A 17,647-nucleotide genomic window follows, 5' to 3' on the forward strand; every position below is an offset into this window, starting at 1 on the left:
CCATCTTTTTAAAAATGAATTTAATTAATTAAAAAATTTCCTTTTGGGCTTCCCTGGTGGCACAGGGGTTAAGAATCCACCTGCCAACGCAGGGGACACGGGTTCGAGTCCTGGTCTGGGAAGATCCCACGTGCCGTGGAGCAACTAAGCCCGTGCGCCACAACTACTGAGCCCACGCACCTAGAGCCCATGCTCCGCAACAAGAGAAGCCACCACAATGAGAAGCCCGCGCACCACAGCGAACAGTAGCCCCCGCTCACCGCAACTAGAGAAAGCCTGCGCGCAGCAGCGAAGACCCAACACAGCCAAAAATAAATAAATAAAATCAATAAGTTTATTTAAAAAATTTTTTCCTTTTAAAAAGTTGAAGTATAATTGACTTACAATATTATATTCGTTTCAGGTGTACAACATAGTGATTCAATATTTTTATAGATTACATACCAAAGTAATTATACTACTGACTATATCCCTGTGCTGTACATTACATCCCTGTGTCTTATTTATTTTATAACTGGTAGTTTGTACCTCTTAATCCCCTTCACCTAGTTTGCCCATACCCTACCCCACCCCCTCCCCTGGCAACCACTAAGTTGTTCTCTGTATCTGTGAGTCTGTTTCCTTTTTGTTATATTTGTTTGTTTGTTTTGTAAATTTCACACATAAGTGAAAACATACAGTATTTGTCTTTCTTTGTCTGATTTATTTTACTGAGAATACTCTCCAGGTCCAACCATGTCACAAATGGCAAGATTTCATCTTTTTATGGCTAATATATCATATATATGTATATATGTGTGTATATATATATATATATATATATGTATATATACACACACACATATATACATATGTATCTCACATCTTTATCCACTCATCTGTCAAAGGGCGCTAGATTGCTTCTATATCTTGGCTCTTATAAATAGTGCTGTAATGAACACTGGGGTGCATGTATCTTTTAGAATTAGTGTTTTTGTTTTCTTTAGATAAATACCCAAGAGTGGAATTGCTGGATTGTGTGGTAGTTCTATTTTTAATTTTTTGAGGAACCTCCATACTGTTTTCTATCCTTAGAGAATTGCTCCTCCCACTCCACCCAGGAGGTACCACCAGGACTGTGATTGGTCCGGGGTGGCCATGAAACTCAAGGCAGGATGTGTCAGAATCCTTCCCTGGGTTTTTGCTACCTGGATATGTGGGAAGAGTCCTCTCTCTACTCTGGTGACAAAAGTCCAAGGACAGATACCTGGTGCTGCCTGCAACCAACATCCCCATTAGAGTGAATGAAGCCAACAGAGAGAGAGAAATGAAGATGAAATGAGGAAGAGAGTAAGACACACACACACACACACACACACACACTCACACACACAAAGGGACTCAAGTCTCTCAATCCAGGCAAAATTGAGGTCAGGCCCTTTTTATGATTTAGTAAAATAATCCAATTACTTATTTTACCCTTTTGACTTAATTTAGTTCTGTCAATTGCAAACCAAAGGGACCTAACTAGTACAAGGCATCTCCATATATTTGCTGAATGATGGAATTAATTTGCATACCTGCCTCATTCCCAATGTATGTGAGGTAGCGTCTGACAAGAACAAGGAAGATAAAATCTTAAAACAGAAATGGAGGGAATTCCCTGGTGGCGCAGTGGTTAAGACTCCGCGCTCCCAATGCGGGGGGCCCGGGTTCCATTCCTGGTCAGGGAACTAGATCCCACATGCATGTCGCAATTAAGAGTTCACATGCCACAGACCAGGAGCCTGCGAGCTGCAACTAAGACCCAGCGTAACCAAATAAATTAAAACAACAACAACAAACAAACAAAAACCAACAGAAATGGGGACTCAAGAGAGCAAGAACATCAAAATATAAATACGCAGGTCTATTATTAAATAAAGCCCATAAAGTGCTCTATTAATTGAACATCAAATTTGGCTCTGAGCTTCCTGGCAGCCAAAGCAAAAAGGGAGAGGTAGTAACTTACATTTTCCCCCCCCCCCCTTGGAGATAACAGAACCTACAAGTTCCTCAGGGGAAAGAAAATTTTCCTAGTCTTTAGCCACAAAGGAAAAGTTTCAGATGGGGCTCTGTAAGCAGGTACTGAGGCCAACGTCAGCCACATTCCATCAGTCAAAATCTGTAATGAGCCTTCTACATCTGGTCCTTGGAGTATGGGCCTAGGTAACAAGTGAGGTTGCCAAATTTCATTGTCAACTTGGTCAGCCTTGCCTTGACCTCTCAGTGGCTCTTGTCACAGTTGGTCACTCCCTCCTTTTTGAAACACTGTCTTCATTTGGCTGGGAGCCCTTGCTCTCTGAGCTCACTTCCTCCTCACTGGCCTCTCTTGTCTGTTGTCCGTGGCCATGTCTCCCCGTCCTCCCCTGACCTCTAAATGGTGGCAGGCCCATGCTCAGTCTCCAGACCTCTTCTCTTCTTTCCTCTCTCTGCCTCTCTGGCCCAAGTCCTCCGGTCCCTCTTCTGTAGGACGGTCCCTCTTTCCACCCTGACCCTCCAGTCTAAACTCTACACAGCAGCCAGAGAGAGCTTTTAAAAACCTAAATCAGGAACCCTGCCCACCTGTGAATGGCTGCAGAAAAGAAGAAATTAACATGTCCCCTCCCCGATGCTGGCCAAGCCATGCAAAGCTAATAGCCTATTTACTTTATCCCTCACTTCCCCCCCATCTCTGTTCTATAAAAGAAACTGGCATCCAGACCCCGATAAGATGGTTTTTGGGGCACACTAGCCCGCCATCTTCTAGGTCTGCCGGCTTTGTGAATAAAGTCGCTACTCCTTGCCTCAAAGAAAAAAAAAAAACACAACAACCTAAATCAGGGACTTCCCTGGTGGTTCAGTGGTTAACACTTTGCCTTCCAATGCAGGGGGTGTGGGTTTGATCCCTGGTCAGGGAGCTAAGATCCCACATGCCTCGAAGCCAAAAACAAACAAACAAACAACCCACCCCCATAAAACAGAAGCAATATTGTAACAAATTCAATAAAGACTTAAAAAAAAAATGGTCCACATCAAAAAAAATCTTAAAAAAAAAAAAAAAAAGCCCTGAATCAACCCCCATCACTTCCTCCCCTCAAAATCTTCTACTGTGATGGCCACTGTGATGATACAAGATGCGTGCGATATAATAAAGGATGATTTGTCTCCCAATGTCCCTCTAAAATTCCAAAGGAAACTTGTCTCTATGTCCTCAGATGAAGTCGTGACTTTCTGTGCCATGTTTCTTCACAGTGCTGGCCAGTTCCCACCATGGCTCCGCAGCCTTTCTGGAAGTCTCCTGTACCCTTGATCCACTGGGCTGCCAAGACTTCAGGGAGCCCATCTCAAGCTCTCCAGGCAGCTTCCTTGAAACAATTCTCCCAGATTTAGGATTAGAAGGCAGACCCCAGCCCTAGTCCCTGAGGCGAGTGTTGGGACTCCCTTTCTAAATCAATCTCATCACAAAATTTCCCTTCCAGAATCCACCCTCCCAACCCTTTATAATCTTGAAGTAGACCAGGGGTTTCGCGTGGCAAAATGGGTCTTCTAATATCCTCTCACACTTTCCGTCATGCTTAGGACAAATCCCAAGACCTGCCCGTGGCCACTGGGCCACATGACCTGACTTCTGAGCCCACAGAGAAGTTTAAAATGCCATAATAACAAAGAATATTACAGAAACTGACACAGCAGTGTAAAGCAACTATACTCCAATTTAAAAAAAAGAATGTTACAAATAATTGTATGTCACAAAAAATAAAAACTTAATCAAATTGAAGGCCTTTTCAGAAAAGTGTGAAATGCCAAAATTGGTACAAAAATATCAAAAACTTCAATAGATCAATAACCAGTAAAGAAAATTATAACCTAAGACTCCAGTGCCAAAGAGTCCCAGTGGAGTCCACCAGACTTTCAAGGAACAGATAGATGGTCCTTATCTTATACCAGTTGTTCCAGAAAACAGAGAATGAGAAAAGGCTGCCCATTTCCTCAGGTGACTCCCAAACCGGATAAGGACAGTATCAGAAAAGGAAAAGTGTAGAGCATTTCACTCTGAACACAGATGTTAAATTATGATCTAATAGTGTAAAATATAGAAGAATGCCCCACCTAGGGGTAGGGAAAGGACTTCTTAAGACATCCAGAATGCAAACCCTCATTCAAAACATTTATGGATCTGACCACATCAAAATTAAGGATTTCTGTTCCACAAGGCCATCAGAGATAAAGTTGATAGATAGCTGGTTGCAATCTAGTGAATGAAGGACTCCTGCAAGTTAATAAGGAAAAGCCAAGAAACACAGTAGAGAAATGGCCATGAACAGAAACAAGCAGCTCACAGAACTGGCCCAAAGGCAAAAAATTAATGAAGATGGGGTCAAAGAAGTTATCAGCACAATTCAGTTAAAATTACAATGAGATACCATTTTTTTAATGTATTTTTTTGTTCATTTTATATATACATATATGTATTTTTCTTTTGGCCATGCCACGTGGCATGCGGAATCTTAGTTCCCTGACCAGGGATCGAAGCTGTGCCCCCTGCATTGGGAGCACGGAGTCTTAGTCACTGGACCTCCAGGGAAGTCCCTAAAATTTATTTTTTTATTGAAGTATAGTTGATTTACAATGTTGTGTTAATTTCTGCTGTACAGCAAAGTGACACAGTTATACACATACTTTTAAAAAAATATTTATTTATTTATTTGACTGCATCCGGTCTTGGTTGCGGCACGCGAGATCTTTGTTGCAGCATGCAGGATCTTTTGTTGGGGGCGCGTGGGCTTCTCTCTAGTTGTGGCGCACGGGCTCAGTTGCCCCGTGGCACGTGGGATCTTAGTTCCCCCACCAGGGATTGAACCCGCATTCCCTGCATTGGAAGGCAGATTCTTAACCACTAGACCACCAGGGAAGTCCCATATATACATTCTTTCTTGTATTCTTTTCCATTATGGTTTATCCCAGGGAGATACCCTTTTATAACCATCAGGTGAGTAAAAATTCATAAGGTGAATACTGATGTTTGGTGAGGGTGTGGACCGACAGAACCCCTTATCACTTTTGCAGGCATATAAACTGGTACAGCTTCTTTTTCAAGCAATCTAAAAAGAGATATACATTTGTTTCAAGATCCCACACTCTCAATCCTTGGTAAATAAGCCCCAGAAATTCTCGTGCAGATGTACAAAGAGGCATATACAAGGGCGTTGACTGCAGTGTCCTGTGTGGAAACTGGAGTTGGGGGCAACGTTGGCATCCAACCTCAGGGGAATGCATAGTAAAGCGTAATGGAAGCAAACTACAGAACGTTAGGCAACAGAAACAACAGTCAGACAGCTTCTCACAACGTGGCGTTCAGAGAGAAGAGTAAGGAACAAAAATGAGGTCAACAGCATAATACATTTATATAAACTAAAACAACCAATGCATGAACATGATATTAGATATTTCGCAGATCCATTCATACTTAAGTGAGATGGGAATGAAGAGCAAAGATAAAGGAGAGAAAATGCTAAACCAAAACAAGAGATTGACCTTGTATCCATTGGTGATTCTCATACACTGTGAAATAAGGAACATAATCAACTCAGCGCCCTGTGCCCGAGGACCAGAAGAGAATTGTGCAAAGGACGTGAACAGGAAATTCACAGAGGAAGCACAAATGGCCCATAAAGATAGGAAAATATACAAATCTCACAAATAATGAAGGGAATGCAAGTTATAGCAACGAGTTCGTATTTTTTCACCTATGAGATTAACAAAGATTTTTTTTTAATATGGAATGCTCCACAAATTTCCATGTCATCCTTGTACAGGGTCCATGCTGATCTTCTCTGTGTCGTTCCAATTTTACTATATGTGCTGCTGACGTGAGCACAAGAAAGATTTCTTTCAATTATACTATGTTTTGCTGGTGAGGGTGTAAACACTGTGGATTGAAATCTATATTGATTGAGCATTTGGGGACAGTGATTAAGCGTTATCAGAATTAAATTGCTGACAGCCAGCAAGTTTGCTTAAAGGAACTTATCTTGCAGAAATACCTCATGTGCAAAGGCGCATTTCCAGGGATGTCACTGCTGCAATGTCTGTCCCAGGGAAGCTAGCAGAAGCTGTGTGTGTGGTTGACAGGAGGAGATGAATTTAGTACATCATGTCAGACATATGGTGACAACCAGTGTGAAGGCTGAGGTGGCTCTGCATGTACTGACATGGAAAGATAAGCATAATATACTATTAAGCAAAAAAAGTATGATGTCACTTTTGTTGAGAAATTACACACACACACATGCAAAATCACAAGACATTAAAAAGGTCCACGGTTTCAGGTCTGTTTTGGCATCGAAGGCCAAGCATAAGTCAATAGTTCAAGGGCTCCCATGTTCCGAAGCAGGTGCTTGTGGTGGGACCTGCAGGTAGATGGGGCAGATGGATCACACAGGACCTAGTAGGCCATGGTAAGGACTTCGGCTTTTACTCCTCAAGAGATGGGATCCCGGGAATTCCTTGGCAGTCCAGTGGTTGGGAGTCGGCGTTTCCACTGCAGGGGGCCTGGGTTCCATCCCTGGTTGAACTAAGATCCCACAAGACAAGACGTGCGACGCAGCCAAAAAGAGATGGGGGGAGGAATCCATTGGAGGGTTTTAAACAAAGACAGGACAGGCTCCGGTCTTAACAGGATCACTCTGGCTGCTGAGTAGAGAACAGACTTGGGGCAAGAGCAGAAGCTGGGCGCAGGGGCTACTGCAGTGATCCGGATGAGAAGGGGTGGGGGCTTGGGGGAGCGTGCTAATGGTGGTGGAGGGGAGAAGTGGCTGGATTCTGCGTGTATTCTGAAGGCGGCAGCAGCAGGGTTTGCTAGTGCTTGGGGTGTGGGGTGTGAAGGAAAGAGAGGAGTCCACAGTGACGCCAGAATTCTGGCGTGAGCAGCAGGAAGGATGGATGTGGCCTTGACTGAGATGGGGCAGATGGAAAGCCTGAATTTCAACATGTCAAATTAATTAATATGCTTATTCGTCATCCAAGTGGAGTTGTCGAACGGGCCGTTGGATGTGAGTCTGGACTTTGCGGGAGAGGTCAGGGCTGAGATGCGTAAACTTGGGCAGAGCTGGAAGGTGATAGATGGCTTTTAAGGCTATCAGACTGGAGGAGCTCACTTGAGGAGTGAGTGTGGCTGGAAAGGTCTGTAGACACCTCGTGAAAATATTGACCTGAGGAACCCAGACCCGTCCTCTGCCAAGGAAGGAAGTAGCCCAGAGTTTGTCCAAAAAATCAATTCGGTGGGGTCTGGAGGGGACTTGCTCTCTGAAAATGCAGCAGCCCACACACTTGCCCTCCACCTGGGGTCCCACGGGTGACATTCAGCAGAGGAGGTGGATGGGCGGGGCTGACAGCCCACCAGAAAGAGCAGAGTTGACCTATTTTGAATGGAAAAGATTTCACCTGGAGCGTTATTTAGGTTGTTCAGTGAAATGTGCTCATTGCAGAGGTGCTACCGGGATGGAGTCTGCAAGCAGACAGGGAGGGGTCCACAGCAACAAAGCTCTGAGCAAAACATGCCCGTAGGGCATCTGCTGGGATTTACTTCCATGAGCAGTCTCACCGGGGCCGCACTGTTGGCTGATTAATAACAACTCTTACCTGGCAGTTGTGACGAGCTGTGGAAATGTTCCATGATGCATGTGTGTATATGTTAACTGATTTAATCCTTGCCACAGCCCTAGAAGGTAGACACTATTATAACCAGCCCCATGTTGCCCATGAGGAAACAGAGAAGGTACGTGACACGTGGAGGGGCTGGGATCTCAACCCCGGTGCTTCCTCTGTTTGTTTCGTTTTTTTTTTTTTTTGGCCATGCCCTGCGGCTTGCGGGATCTTAGTTCCCCCACCAGGGATCAAACCCGTGCCCCTGCAGTGGAAGCGCGGAGTCCTAACCACTAGACCGCGGGGAAGTCCCTTTCCTCTGTACTCCTGACCACTGTGCCCTGCTGCCTACCAATAGTCATCAGTCATTTTTAGCAGTTTTAACCAACATTTACCGAGTGTGTTGCCTTTGTGATTTCATTGAATCCTTGCAACAAACCTACGGGATTCCAGTCTGGCAGGGGGAGAAGTGACTTGCCCAAGGTCACAGAGCCGGTGAGAGGCTAAGCCACGCTACTCCATCTCCAGGGCCTCAGCTCGGCACCATGTCCCTACACTGCTGGTCATAGTGGTCAGCTCCGGGCATCTCATGGGGATTTACCATGTCAAGGCTTTTTGGCGAAGCTTAGAAGTTTGGAATAAGAGTTGCAAGTTCTCCCTCCAGAGCCTCCTCTGTGCTCTGGTTTGCCTGCTGCCTTGTTCCTGGACGTGGTGTTCAACTTCCTGGCCTTTCCTGTCCTGTCAGGGCCTGGGAGGATAAGTGGTTTGAACAAGATCTTGTTGTGAGGGTTCAGTTTGCCCCTTACATGGCCTCAGCAGGGGCTGAGGGGCAGCAAGGAGGCAGGCGGAGGGAGAGGGACACGGCAGGCGCCATCTGCCATCTTCATAGGGTGTGAGGACCCTTTGAGATGGAGAGTCCTGAGACCCCTTTGATAGATAGATGGTGAAACACAGGCTGAGCAAGGGCAGGGGAATTGTACTAGGTCAACGGGGAGTCCTGCAGAGTCAGGAGCAGAGGCAGGCCTTGGCCCTGGATCTCTGGACTCCCAGGCCTGGACTCTTTCTCAGCATCCTGCCCAACTCTCCCCTCCAGAAGGAAGTAGGCCTTATATATACCCTTCCTGGCCTGCTTTTGCCAGAGCCCTTGAGACTGGCTGAGGACTGGTTGCCATAGAGATGGTGGGACAGGCAGTTCCAAGGTTGGCAGATGCGGGGCGGGGGAGGGGGATGGGACAAGACACCAATATGCTAAACGCCCACCGACAGTTGGTCAGGACCGCATCGGGGAGACCAGGGCAAGACACACCACAGCAGGCTCCAGGGACGGCCACACGTCTGCTCAAGCTTCTCTCAAGCATCCCCCAAGCTGAGCAGGTGAGGGGGGCCCCTTGGGGGGATAGCCAACTGCCCAGAGGCAGGTTGGCTCTCTGGGGTGGGGAGGCCAGGGCTGAGGGAGGCCCTTGAGAAGCCACGAGACTGGAGCTGAGGCCCAGGTGAGAGTCAGGGAGGCCCCAGGTGGGCAGGGACTATAGGGAGGCCTGAAGGATGTGGGGTGAAGACAAGGATGATGCCCAGGGATGACTCCCAGGCTTCTGATGGAGGAATTTCAGCAACACTGTGGGAGGATCAGGATTTCGGGAAAGACAATGAGTTTTTCCCACTTTGGCTTAGTAAGTCCAGGGCCCTATGGGGCATTCAGAAGAGCTATCCAGAGCCCAGAGGCAGTACAGTGCAATGGTGACAAATCTGGACTCTGGGGACAGACTCAACACATTCAGGTCCTGGCTCCACTTACTGGCTGTGTGACCTTAGTCAAGTGATTTCACCTCTCTGAGCCCCAGTGTTCTCATCTGCATGACAGGGATGATAGCGAATATCTACCTCATAGGAACCTTGGGAAGGTTAAACGAGTTAATACTTGAAAGTCCTGAGCTCCCAGTAGGTGCTCAGTAAATAGCAGTTGTTGCTATTTTAATATTAATAATTCAGGTCATGATCAGTCAGTTTCAGTGGTAACAAGGGCCCAGAGGGGCCAGCCTGGACAGAAAAGGAGGGTCCTGGGACCTCCCTGGCGGTCCAGTGGTTAAGACTCCGAGCTTCCACTGCATGGGGTGTGGGTTCGATCCCTGGTCAGGGAACTAAGATCCCACATGCCGCGTGGCACAGCCATAAAACAAACAAACAAACAAAAGAACAGGAGGGTCCCCTGGGAGAGCTGCTCAGAGCTGGGCCTCCTCTCCTGCCTTTGCCCAGGGGAGTCTTGGGAGCAGTGATGGTGTAATTCAGGGCCAGCAGCAGAGGTCTCAGAGCGCAGGGCAGACGGCAAAGAAGGACCGGAGGCTCAGGGGCCGGAACAAGAAAGGGCAAGGCTCTGCTGAGGCTGAGGAGTAAGCAGCTGCGGAAGGGCCAGGGGGGTGCTGGGTGCCAGGCCCCACTGGGGGCCGGTGCACAGACCCTGACCCCTGCCCCCTGTCCTCTCCCTCCTCAGTCTGGTCCCCTCTCCTCCTCGGAAACCCTCCTTCCCCTTCCAGTGGGCCTGGGAGAGCTTCACCACAGATGGCCGGGCTCCGCTTCAGCCAGGCTCCACCTCGGCCCCTGGTCACCAAGCCCTGCCCTTGCCCCTGGTGGTCCATCGGCACAAGTCCAGGCGCAAGTCCACGGCCAACATCCCGGAGGCCCATGGCTTCTGCCGGAAGACAGAGGCGCCAGATCTGGAGAGGAGACAGCAGCTCAGGGCCTGTAGCTGCATCCCCATCCCTCCCGGAAAAGCAGGGGGCCAAGAGCCGGAGCTGCCTGGGAAGAGCTCAGAATCGGGGTCAGAGTCCGAGGAGGCCGAGCCGGAAGGCCTGGGCGCTGAGGAGGCCAAGAGGGGTCTGAGCCCTGGGGAACTGCCCCAGCTCCCCAGAAGGGGGTCGATCTTGGAGGAGGAGCCATTTGCAGAGGCCACAGAGGAGGCCGAGGAGGGGGAGCACAGGGTCCCCCAGAGAAGGAGGGCTAGTTCTCGAAGAAAGGGGTGGAATTCTGGTGAGGAGGCCTGGGACGAGAGTGAACTGCAGAGCCAGGGGAGCGGCTCTAGCTCCAACAGCCTCCGAGGACCACAGAGGAGGAGGCCAAGGGCCAGGGAGCTGGAGGGGCCGTGGGACCTGGAGAAGCTGCAGAGGCAGCTGCAGCAGGAGTTGGATTGCGGTGAGCGTGGGGCTCAAGGCCCGGGTTCCCCCACGAGGCCGCGCAGTGCGGAGAGGGGCTGGAGCCGGCGACCTGGCTGGGCTGGGCTGGGCTGCGTTCCAGGTGCGGGGAGGGGTTGCCCAAGGGGCCAGGAGAGACGGCAGTGCCTGATTTGTCCCTCTGTGGACAGGTCCCGAAAAGCTGCCCTGGAAGCCATCGTGGGCTGCTGTTCAGGCCTCCCGCTGGAGCAGGAAGGCCCATGCCTTGGGAGCTGATGAGACTTTCCTGTTTGCAAACTTCCCTAACCGCACCTTCCACAAACGACAGGAGGCCACCAGGTGAGGCAGAGAAGAAGGAGGGCGGGAGCGAAGCACAGGGACTAGAGAAGGAGCTAGTTCTTCAGGAGACGGTCATTCATCCTCTCATTCGTTCCTTCATTTATCCATTCACCAGCCTTTCTGATCATCCAATCATCTGTCCATCCATCCACCATCCATCATCCATCCATCCATCCATCCATCCACCATCCATGCATACATCTGTCTGCTTGGCCAACTGTTTATTGACACAAGCCAGTTTTCATTCACTTCCCATCTTCTATCCATTCATTAATTTATTAGCTAAGTGATTAACGCAACATATATCAGGTATCTGCTCATGGGTCCTCAGGATATAAAGGTAAAAAGACTTGGTTTCAGCCCTAAGAAGCTCAAGGTTGGCTGGAAAAGGAGACAGATGGGCAAAACAGCGACAATGGCAGAAGAGTTAGATCATTACTATACTTAGGGCTTGAACAAGAGACAGTGGGAGTGGAGGGGAAGACAGATGTGGGCTGTTGACAGTGTCTAGGTGAGGGTTGATGAGGGCTTGGACCAGGTGGCCATGTGAGTAAACAGAGGGGGATTTATTTAAAAGATATTTGGAGGCTGGCTCAGTGGGCCTCGATGACAAGTTAGAAATGGTAGGTGAGAATCCATTCAGCATCCTGATAGCACCCTTCAAGTCTTATCCTGTTATCCTTCCTTGAGATCTTTCCATGCTTCCCAGTGCCCTTAGGACAAAGCCCAGATTCTTTGGTAAGGTGTTGGGCTGTCTGTCTATCCCTTTGTACAGACTGAGGGCTCCTCCACGGAAGATGCCAGCTCTTTTATTTTTTTTTAATATTTATTTTATTTATTTATTATTTTCTTGGCTGCATTGGGTCTTAGTTGCGGCATGCGGGATCTTTTGTTGTGGCGCGTGGGCTGCTCTCTAGTTGTGGTGTGCTGGCTCCAGGGCGCGTGGGCTCTGTAGTTTGTGGCACGCAGGCTTTCTAGTTGAGGTGCCTGGGCTCAGTAGTTGTGGCGCACGGGCTTAGTTGCCCCGCAGCACGTGGGATCTTAGTTCCCCAACCAGGGATCTAACCCGCGTCCCCTGCATTGGAAGGCAGATTCTTTATCACTGGACCACCAGGGAAGTCCTGGTGCCAGATCTTTTCGATCACAGCCCCCGTCTGGCACCCTAAAAGGACCTGGCACATAGTTGGTGCTCAATAAACATGTGCTGAGCGTGTGTCTGCATCTACCCCTCTGTTTGTCTATCTGTCCATCTTTCTATCTGACCATGATTCAGTTGTGCATGAACTCATCAATACTGAGTTTCTGTCTGTGTTAGGCACTGTGCTAGGTGCTGGGGATACATTGATGGTGAAGAGGACAGACAAAGAATCCTGCTCTCATGAGGCTTACATTCTACTTGGGAAGGAGGATAATTAATAAAGAAATGAAGAAAATGTATAGCTAGAGATAGAAAGTCCCTGGGAGGTAGATGGGGTGCTGAGGTCTCATTTTCTCTGACCTTTGAGCAAAGACCTGATTGACCAGAGGAACTGACCATCAGATCTGGGGGAAGAACGTTCCAGGTGGATCTAGGTGCTGTCTATTCAACCATCCACACCACCCATCCATCCTTTCATCCACCCACTGATCCCATCACCATTTGTTTCTTTTTCCCATCCATTCATCCGTCTGTCCCTCAAACCCGTAGGCATTACCCTAGCTCCTACCAGATATAGGGGTCAGAGAGAAAAAAAGATCTGGGCCCTCCCCTCAAGGAGAGCTGCTTTGAAAGCAGAAGCTGGCAATACAGGTGAGGTCATGGGTGTGTGCGCTGAGCTCCACAAGGCTAAGGACTGTCAGAGTTGGGGCACTCCCCTGGCTGGAGTAGGCAGGAGGCTTCCAGGCAGAGCAGGGAAAGGCCTTGAGCTAGGCCCACGGGCTGAGCCCCCCAGAGTCAGCCTGCATCCTGTCCAACTCCCACAGCAAACCCCATTCCCCAGGCCCCTGGCTCTCTGGGCTGCAGCAGTCCCTCCCTCCAGGCCCCCATATGCCCCTACCTGCCCCTGGCCCTCCATGAGGCTCCTGGCTCCCTGCAGACTTCTCCCACCCCTCTTTCTTTCCTCTCCGCGCCCAAGAAACCGGCTGCAGGCCTGGGAGCGGCTGCAGCAGGAGGGGCGGCAGCAGGCCGAGCTGCGGCGGGCCCGGGAGCAGCGGGTACAGCGGCAGGTGGCTCACTGCCTGGCAGCCTACGTGCCCAGAGGGAGCCGGGGGCCGGGGGCTGCCCAGCGCAAGCTGGAGGAGCTAAGGTAGGGAGCCCGGGGCTGCGGGGGGCCTGGAGGCGAGAGCGCAGGGAGGCGGTGCTGGGTGTCAGACCAAAGGACCAAGGAGAACCTGCCCTCACCTTCCCACTGGCTGAGCTTCCAGGGCCATCCTCCCCTCCAGGTGGGCAGGTCGGACCACTTTACAGATGAAGACACTGAGGCCTGGGAGGAGAAGGGCATGGGCCAAGGTCACCTTGTTAATAATAATAATTCCTGGACTTCCCTGGTGGCGCAGTGGTTGAGAGTCTGCCTGCCAATGCAGGGGACACGGGTTCGAGCCCTGGTCTGGGAAGATCCCACATGCCACGGAGCAACTGGGCCCGTGAGCCACAATTACTGAGCCTGTGTGTCCGGAGCCTGTGCTCCGCAACAAGAGAGGCCGCGATAGTGAGAGGCCCGCGCGCTGCGATGAAGAGTGGCCCCCGCTCGCCGCAACTAGAGAAAGCCCTCGCACAGAAACGAAGACCCAACACAGCCATAAATAAATAAAATAAAAATAAAAATAATAATAATAATAATAATTCCTGCAGCTGTCGAAGGCTGAAGTTTAAAATGTTCTACTTGCATTAGCACACTTTCAAATCTTGTTTTCTGATTTCAAATGCCAGGCATGCTTAGTATAAAAATTCAAATATTGCAGAAAGGGTTCGTGGAGAATGTGAACAGTGCCTGTGATCCGGCTTCCGGAAACAGCCATTGTTCGTGGTCAGGGGAAGAGTCGTCTGTTTCATTTTCTTCCTATATTTTGATCATAAAAAAGCAAATTCATATTTAAAAGCAAATCTTTTTTAGACTCATAAGAGGCGAGTGAAGTAGGTATTATCACCACTCCCATAATTTTACAGATGAGGAAAGTCAGTCTTCAAGAGCTTAAATAATTTGTCAAAGGTCACAACAGAGTGGCAAAGCTGGGATTCCAACCCAGGTAGCCATTCACCTGCCCTGCTATGCTGCCTCGGAGGGCTCAAATGCCCAATCTTCAGATAAAGTGCACCAGGATCTTCCCCCCAAAGCCCGAGCTAGGGAAACAGATAACTCAAATAAATGTGATCACCGATGCCATTGACACTGAGGACCTACGGGGTGCAGCTGGCACCAAGGCAGCCCTTTCATCCAGGGAGAAGCACTAGGTCAAGCTGAGTTGGGTGCTGCTGAGAGACCACAGGGTTCCTGCCCTGCAATGGGGCCACTGAGGACTCAGGGGGGCTCTGATCACCTACTCTTTGAGGCTCAGCCTTATCACCCCCAACTTTACAGATGAGGAAACCAAGACTCGAGAGGTCACGTGTATTTTAAAGGAATCCTTGGCCAATGATCGGGGAGATGCCTTCTCCCTGCCGGACCTCAAGTTCATTGTTTTTTCACAAGGCAGGAAGCGGAAGGCTCAGACTCCAGTGGCAGATGTCAGTGAGAGAGGGTTCCAAACGCACTCCTTTCATTTTTGACTTGGGAGAGGATATTTCCCACGGGGTGTCTCAGCCCTTCCAGCCCATGAACTTTGCTCTGAGCTTCACGGGAGACTCTGCCCTTCCCAGGAGGGCGGGCACAAAAGATATCGCCCTGTGGTAGGGAAGCTCCGTACCTTACTTTTATTCTGAGACAGGGCTGACATCCACTGACATCACTTCCTTTCTCGCTTAGAGCTCCAAGACATGGGCTTCCTCTCAATTCTAACAGAAATAGCATCAAGAACAAAGCAGGAAAAATGTACACAACCTCACGGGCAAGACAGAGACTGAACGCAGCTCATGCTTCCCCCACTCCCCACTCCTTGTAACTGCTGTAAAATCCCCTCTTGAACAGTGAAGACTTCTCTTTGCAGTGACTTCTGTTCCTGGCCATGGTTTTCAAGTCCATCTTTTTCTCGAATGGAGGAAGTTTCCTTCCCTGGCGCATAGCCAAGGGGCCTGGCCCAGCAAGCCAGTGTTTTCCACAGGGCTCAGAACACTTGCCGGAAGTCCCAGCATGAGTTTTGGAGTCTTGTGTGCCTCTCCCCTCCCGTCCTGTCTGTGGGTGCTGCCACCACACCCTTCGGCCTCTCTCGTGTGCTCCGCAGAAGGAGGCCCGGTCCCGTGTGCGGTGTAGCCAGAGGTCCCCTCACTGCCAGGATGCACGGCTTGCAGAGCAGACAGATTTCCGCCAAGTGCACAGACTGGGTTTTTGTAAATGGGATTGTGCTTCTCCAGTGGAACCTAGATCTTTCTGGGATGTGTTCTTTCATTTGCAATACATTTCTTTAGTTCCTCTGTCCCATTTTCTAAACTATCGGCTTATAAGAACCACAGAGAATGCTGGCAAGCTTGTCCCATTCGGGCTATAGCACAGAGAAGAAAACTGAACCCAGAGCCCAGACTGGGATTTTGCCCAAAGCCACAGCCAACAGTCACAGCGTCTCCTCACAGGCACAGTGTGAGAGGGTGCAGGGGTGGATGTAGAGAGGGGAGGGCTGTGCATGCAGATGTCCAGTTGCTCAGAAGACAGTGCTGGCCCCTCTCCCTTGGGGATGGCTGGGAGGAGGGCCGAGCCTGGCACCGCCTGCAGACCTGGGTTCAGCGCTCAGTCCCTCACTTCCCAGCTGTGCAACCTTGGACAAGTCCCTTGACCCTCCTGAGCCTCAGGCGTGTCATGGGTAAAATGGGACAGATGATTCCCGCCCCACTGACCTCAGGAGGAATCCAGGGCAAGGATGGAAATCAAATGGTTTTGTAAAGCTAAGGGCAGGAGGACAGAAACAGAAAGTTCTTAATGAGGACAAGTGGGCTCAGGAGTGGGGACGGCTCGTGTCCACGGTTAGCTGCCCGGAGGCCCGTCTCCCCGCAGGCGCCAGGAGCGACAGCGCTTTGCTGAGTACCAGGCAGAGTTGCAAGGTATCCAGCATCGGGTGCAGGCCCGGCCCTACCTGTTCCAGCAGGCCATGCAGGTGAGGCTAGCACCTGGGCAAGCATGTGGCTCCCCGAGAACAGAGCATCTCACTGGCCGAGTGGGTAGGGAGATGAGGTGGGAGTGGGCCCCCTTAGGTGGGACCCCTGGGCTGCTGCCCATCTGGAAGCCCTGGGACCCCCTCGGTAAGCAGAGCCTGTGTCCTCAGCAGCCCAGGTGAGAGAGGAACCCCGCTTCTCTCTCCTCAGGCCAATGCCCGGCTCACTGTGACCCGGCGCTTCTCCCAGGTGCTGTCGGCACTGGGACTGGATGAGGAGCAGCTGCTGGCTGAGGCAGGAAAGGGGGATACGGAGGGCACCCCCAGGAAACCCAGGTGAGGCCCAGCTGTGGGGAGAAACGGCATGGTCACCAGCACTCTGCCCTGCAGGGCCTCATCCAGCTGTCACCCTGCCCTGGGGAAAGGCCGAGGGGACTCCTTGGGCAGCCACATGGATCCACCGTGAATTCAGTCCTGCCCCGTCCACCCCCTGGCCTGGAGGACTCTGTCTAGCTTTCGCAGTCAGCAGGGCCTTCCCCAGGCACTGTCCTCCATGTCACCCAAGGAAGGCAGGGCCAGGGTTATTTTCCCCACTTCCAATGAGGAAACTAAGGACCCCAGGGGTAGGGTCTTGCCCAAGGACACAGGAATGAATAAGCAGCAGAGCCTGTCTGGGAACGTGCAGCCACCTGAGCGGCCACACATCAAGCCCCCACTGTGGGCTTGTGCCACGCTGGTCACTCCACGTACCCTTATGCTTTAGAACAACTTGGTGCAGAGCAGGGGTTATGAGGCTTGAGGAGGGGAAGTCACTTGCTCAGGGTCACACAGCATAGGAGTCAGATTTGAATCCACAACATCAGTGATGATGGTCTTTCCCCTTCTACAGCCCAGGTCTCCTTGGTTATGGGGGTGGGGAGCTGCACAGCCCAATGGCCTCTATCTGTGTCTTCATCTTTAAGGCGCCACAGGTCAGTGGGAGTGAGAATGGAGCACTCTTCTCAGAGTCCCCCAAAGACAGAACCCACTGGCAGCCAGCCTGACAAGCACTCCGCCCCAAGCCCAGACCGAGAGTCCAGTCCCTGAGATAAAAATTAAATGCTTTGTGGAAAATACGGTGTGGAATTTCTGGTGGTAGTGGAAAGAGGCTGCAGGTTGGGAGTAGGTGGTGGCAGGTGGGTATGCAGCGCTCTTGGCTTGTTCCCAGGACAAGGAACTCTGGCTGTTCTGGATGCCCCCTCCCAGCACACACGGCTCTGCCTCTGCCCTGAGGACTGAGTGGG

At 50.5% G+C, this 17,647-nt stretch overlaps 1 protein-coding gene and 1 non-coding gene across 2 annotated transcripts; one reads left to right on the forward strand and one right to left on the reverse strand.

The window, feature by feature from the left end:
• Positions 1 to 5,771: 5,771 nt before the first annotated feature.
• On the reverse strand, positions 5,772 to 5,878 carry LOC118900330. The gene has a single exon (XR_005021109.1). It is a non-coding gene; the product is annotated as a U6 spliceosomal RNA (small nuclear RNA).
• Positions 5,879 to 8,500: 2,622 nt separating this feature from the next.
• Positions 8,501 to 17,479, forward strand: LOC118899920 (testis specific 10 interacting protein). The gene is made up of 8 exons (XM_036861944.1): positions 8,501 to 9,018; positions 9,898 to 10,031; positions 10,133 to 10,830; positions 11,000 to 11,147; positions 13,262 to 13,432; positions 16,268 to 16,367; positions 16,576 to 16,700; positions 17,327 to 17,479. Exons 1-8 carry the CDS (start codon positions 8,821 to 8,823, stop codon positions 17,448 to 17,450), a joined length of 1,698 nt encoding a protein of 565 aa, XP_036717839.1. The 5' UTR covers positions 8,501 to 8,820; the 3' UTR covers positions 17,451 to 17,479.
• The last annotated feature ends 168 nt before the right edge of the window (positions 17,480 to 17,647 follow it).

This window comes from Balaenoptera musculus, chromosome 8, assembly GCF_009873245.2.
Source record: "Balaenoptera musculus isolate JJ_BM4_2016_0621 chromosome 8, mBalMus1.pri.v3, whole genome shotgun sequence".
Taxonomy (NCBI): Eukaryota; Metazoa; Chordata; class Mammalia; order Artiodactyla; family Balaenopteridae; genus Balaenoptera; species Balaenoptera musculus.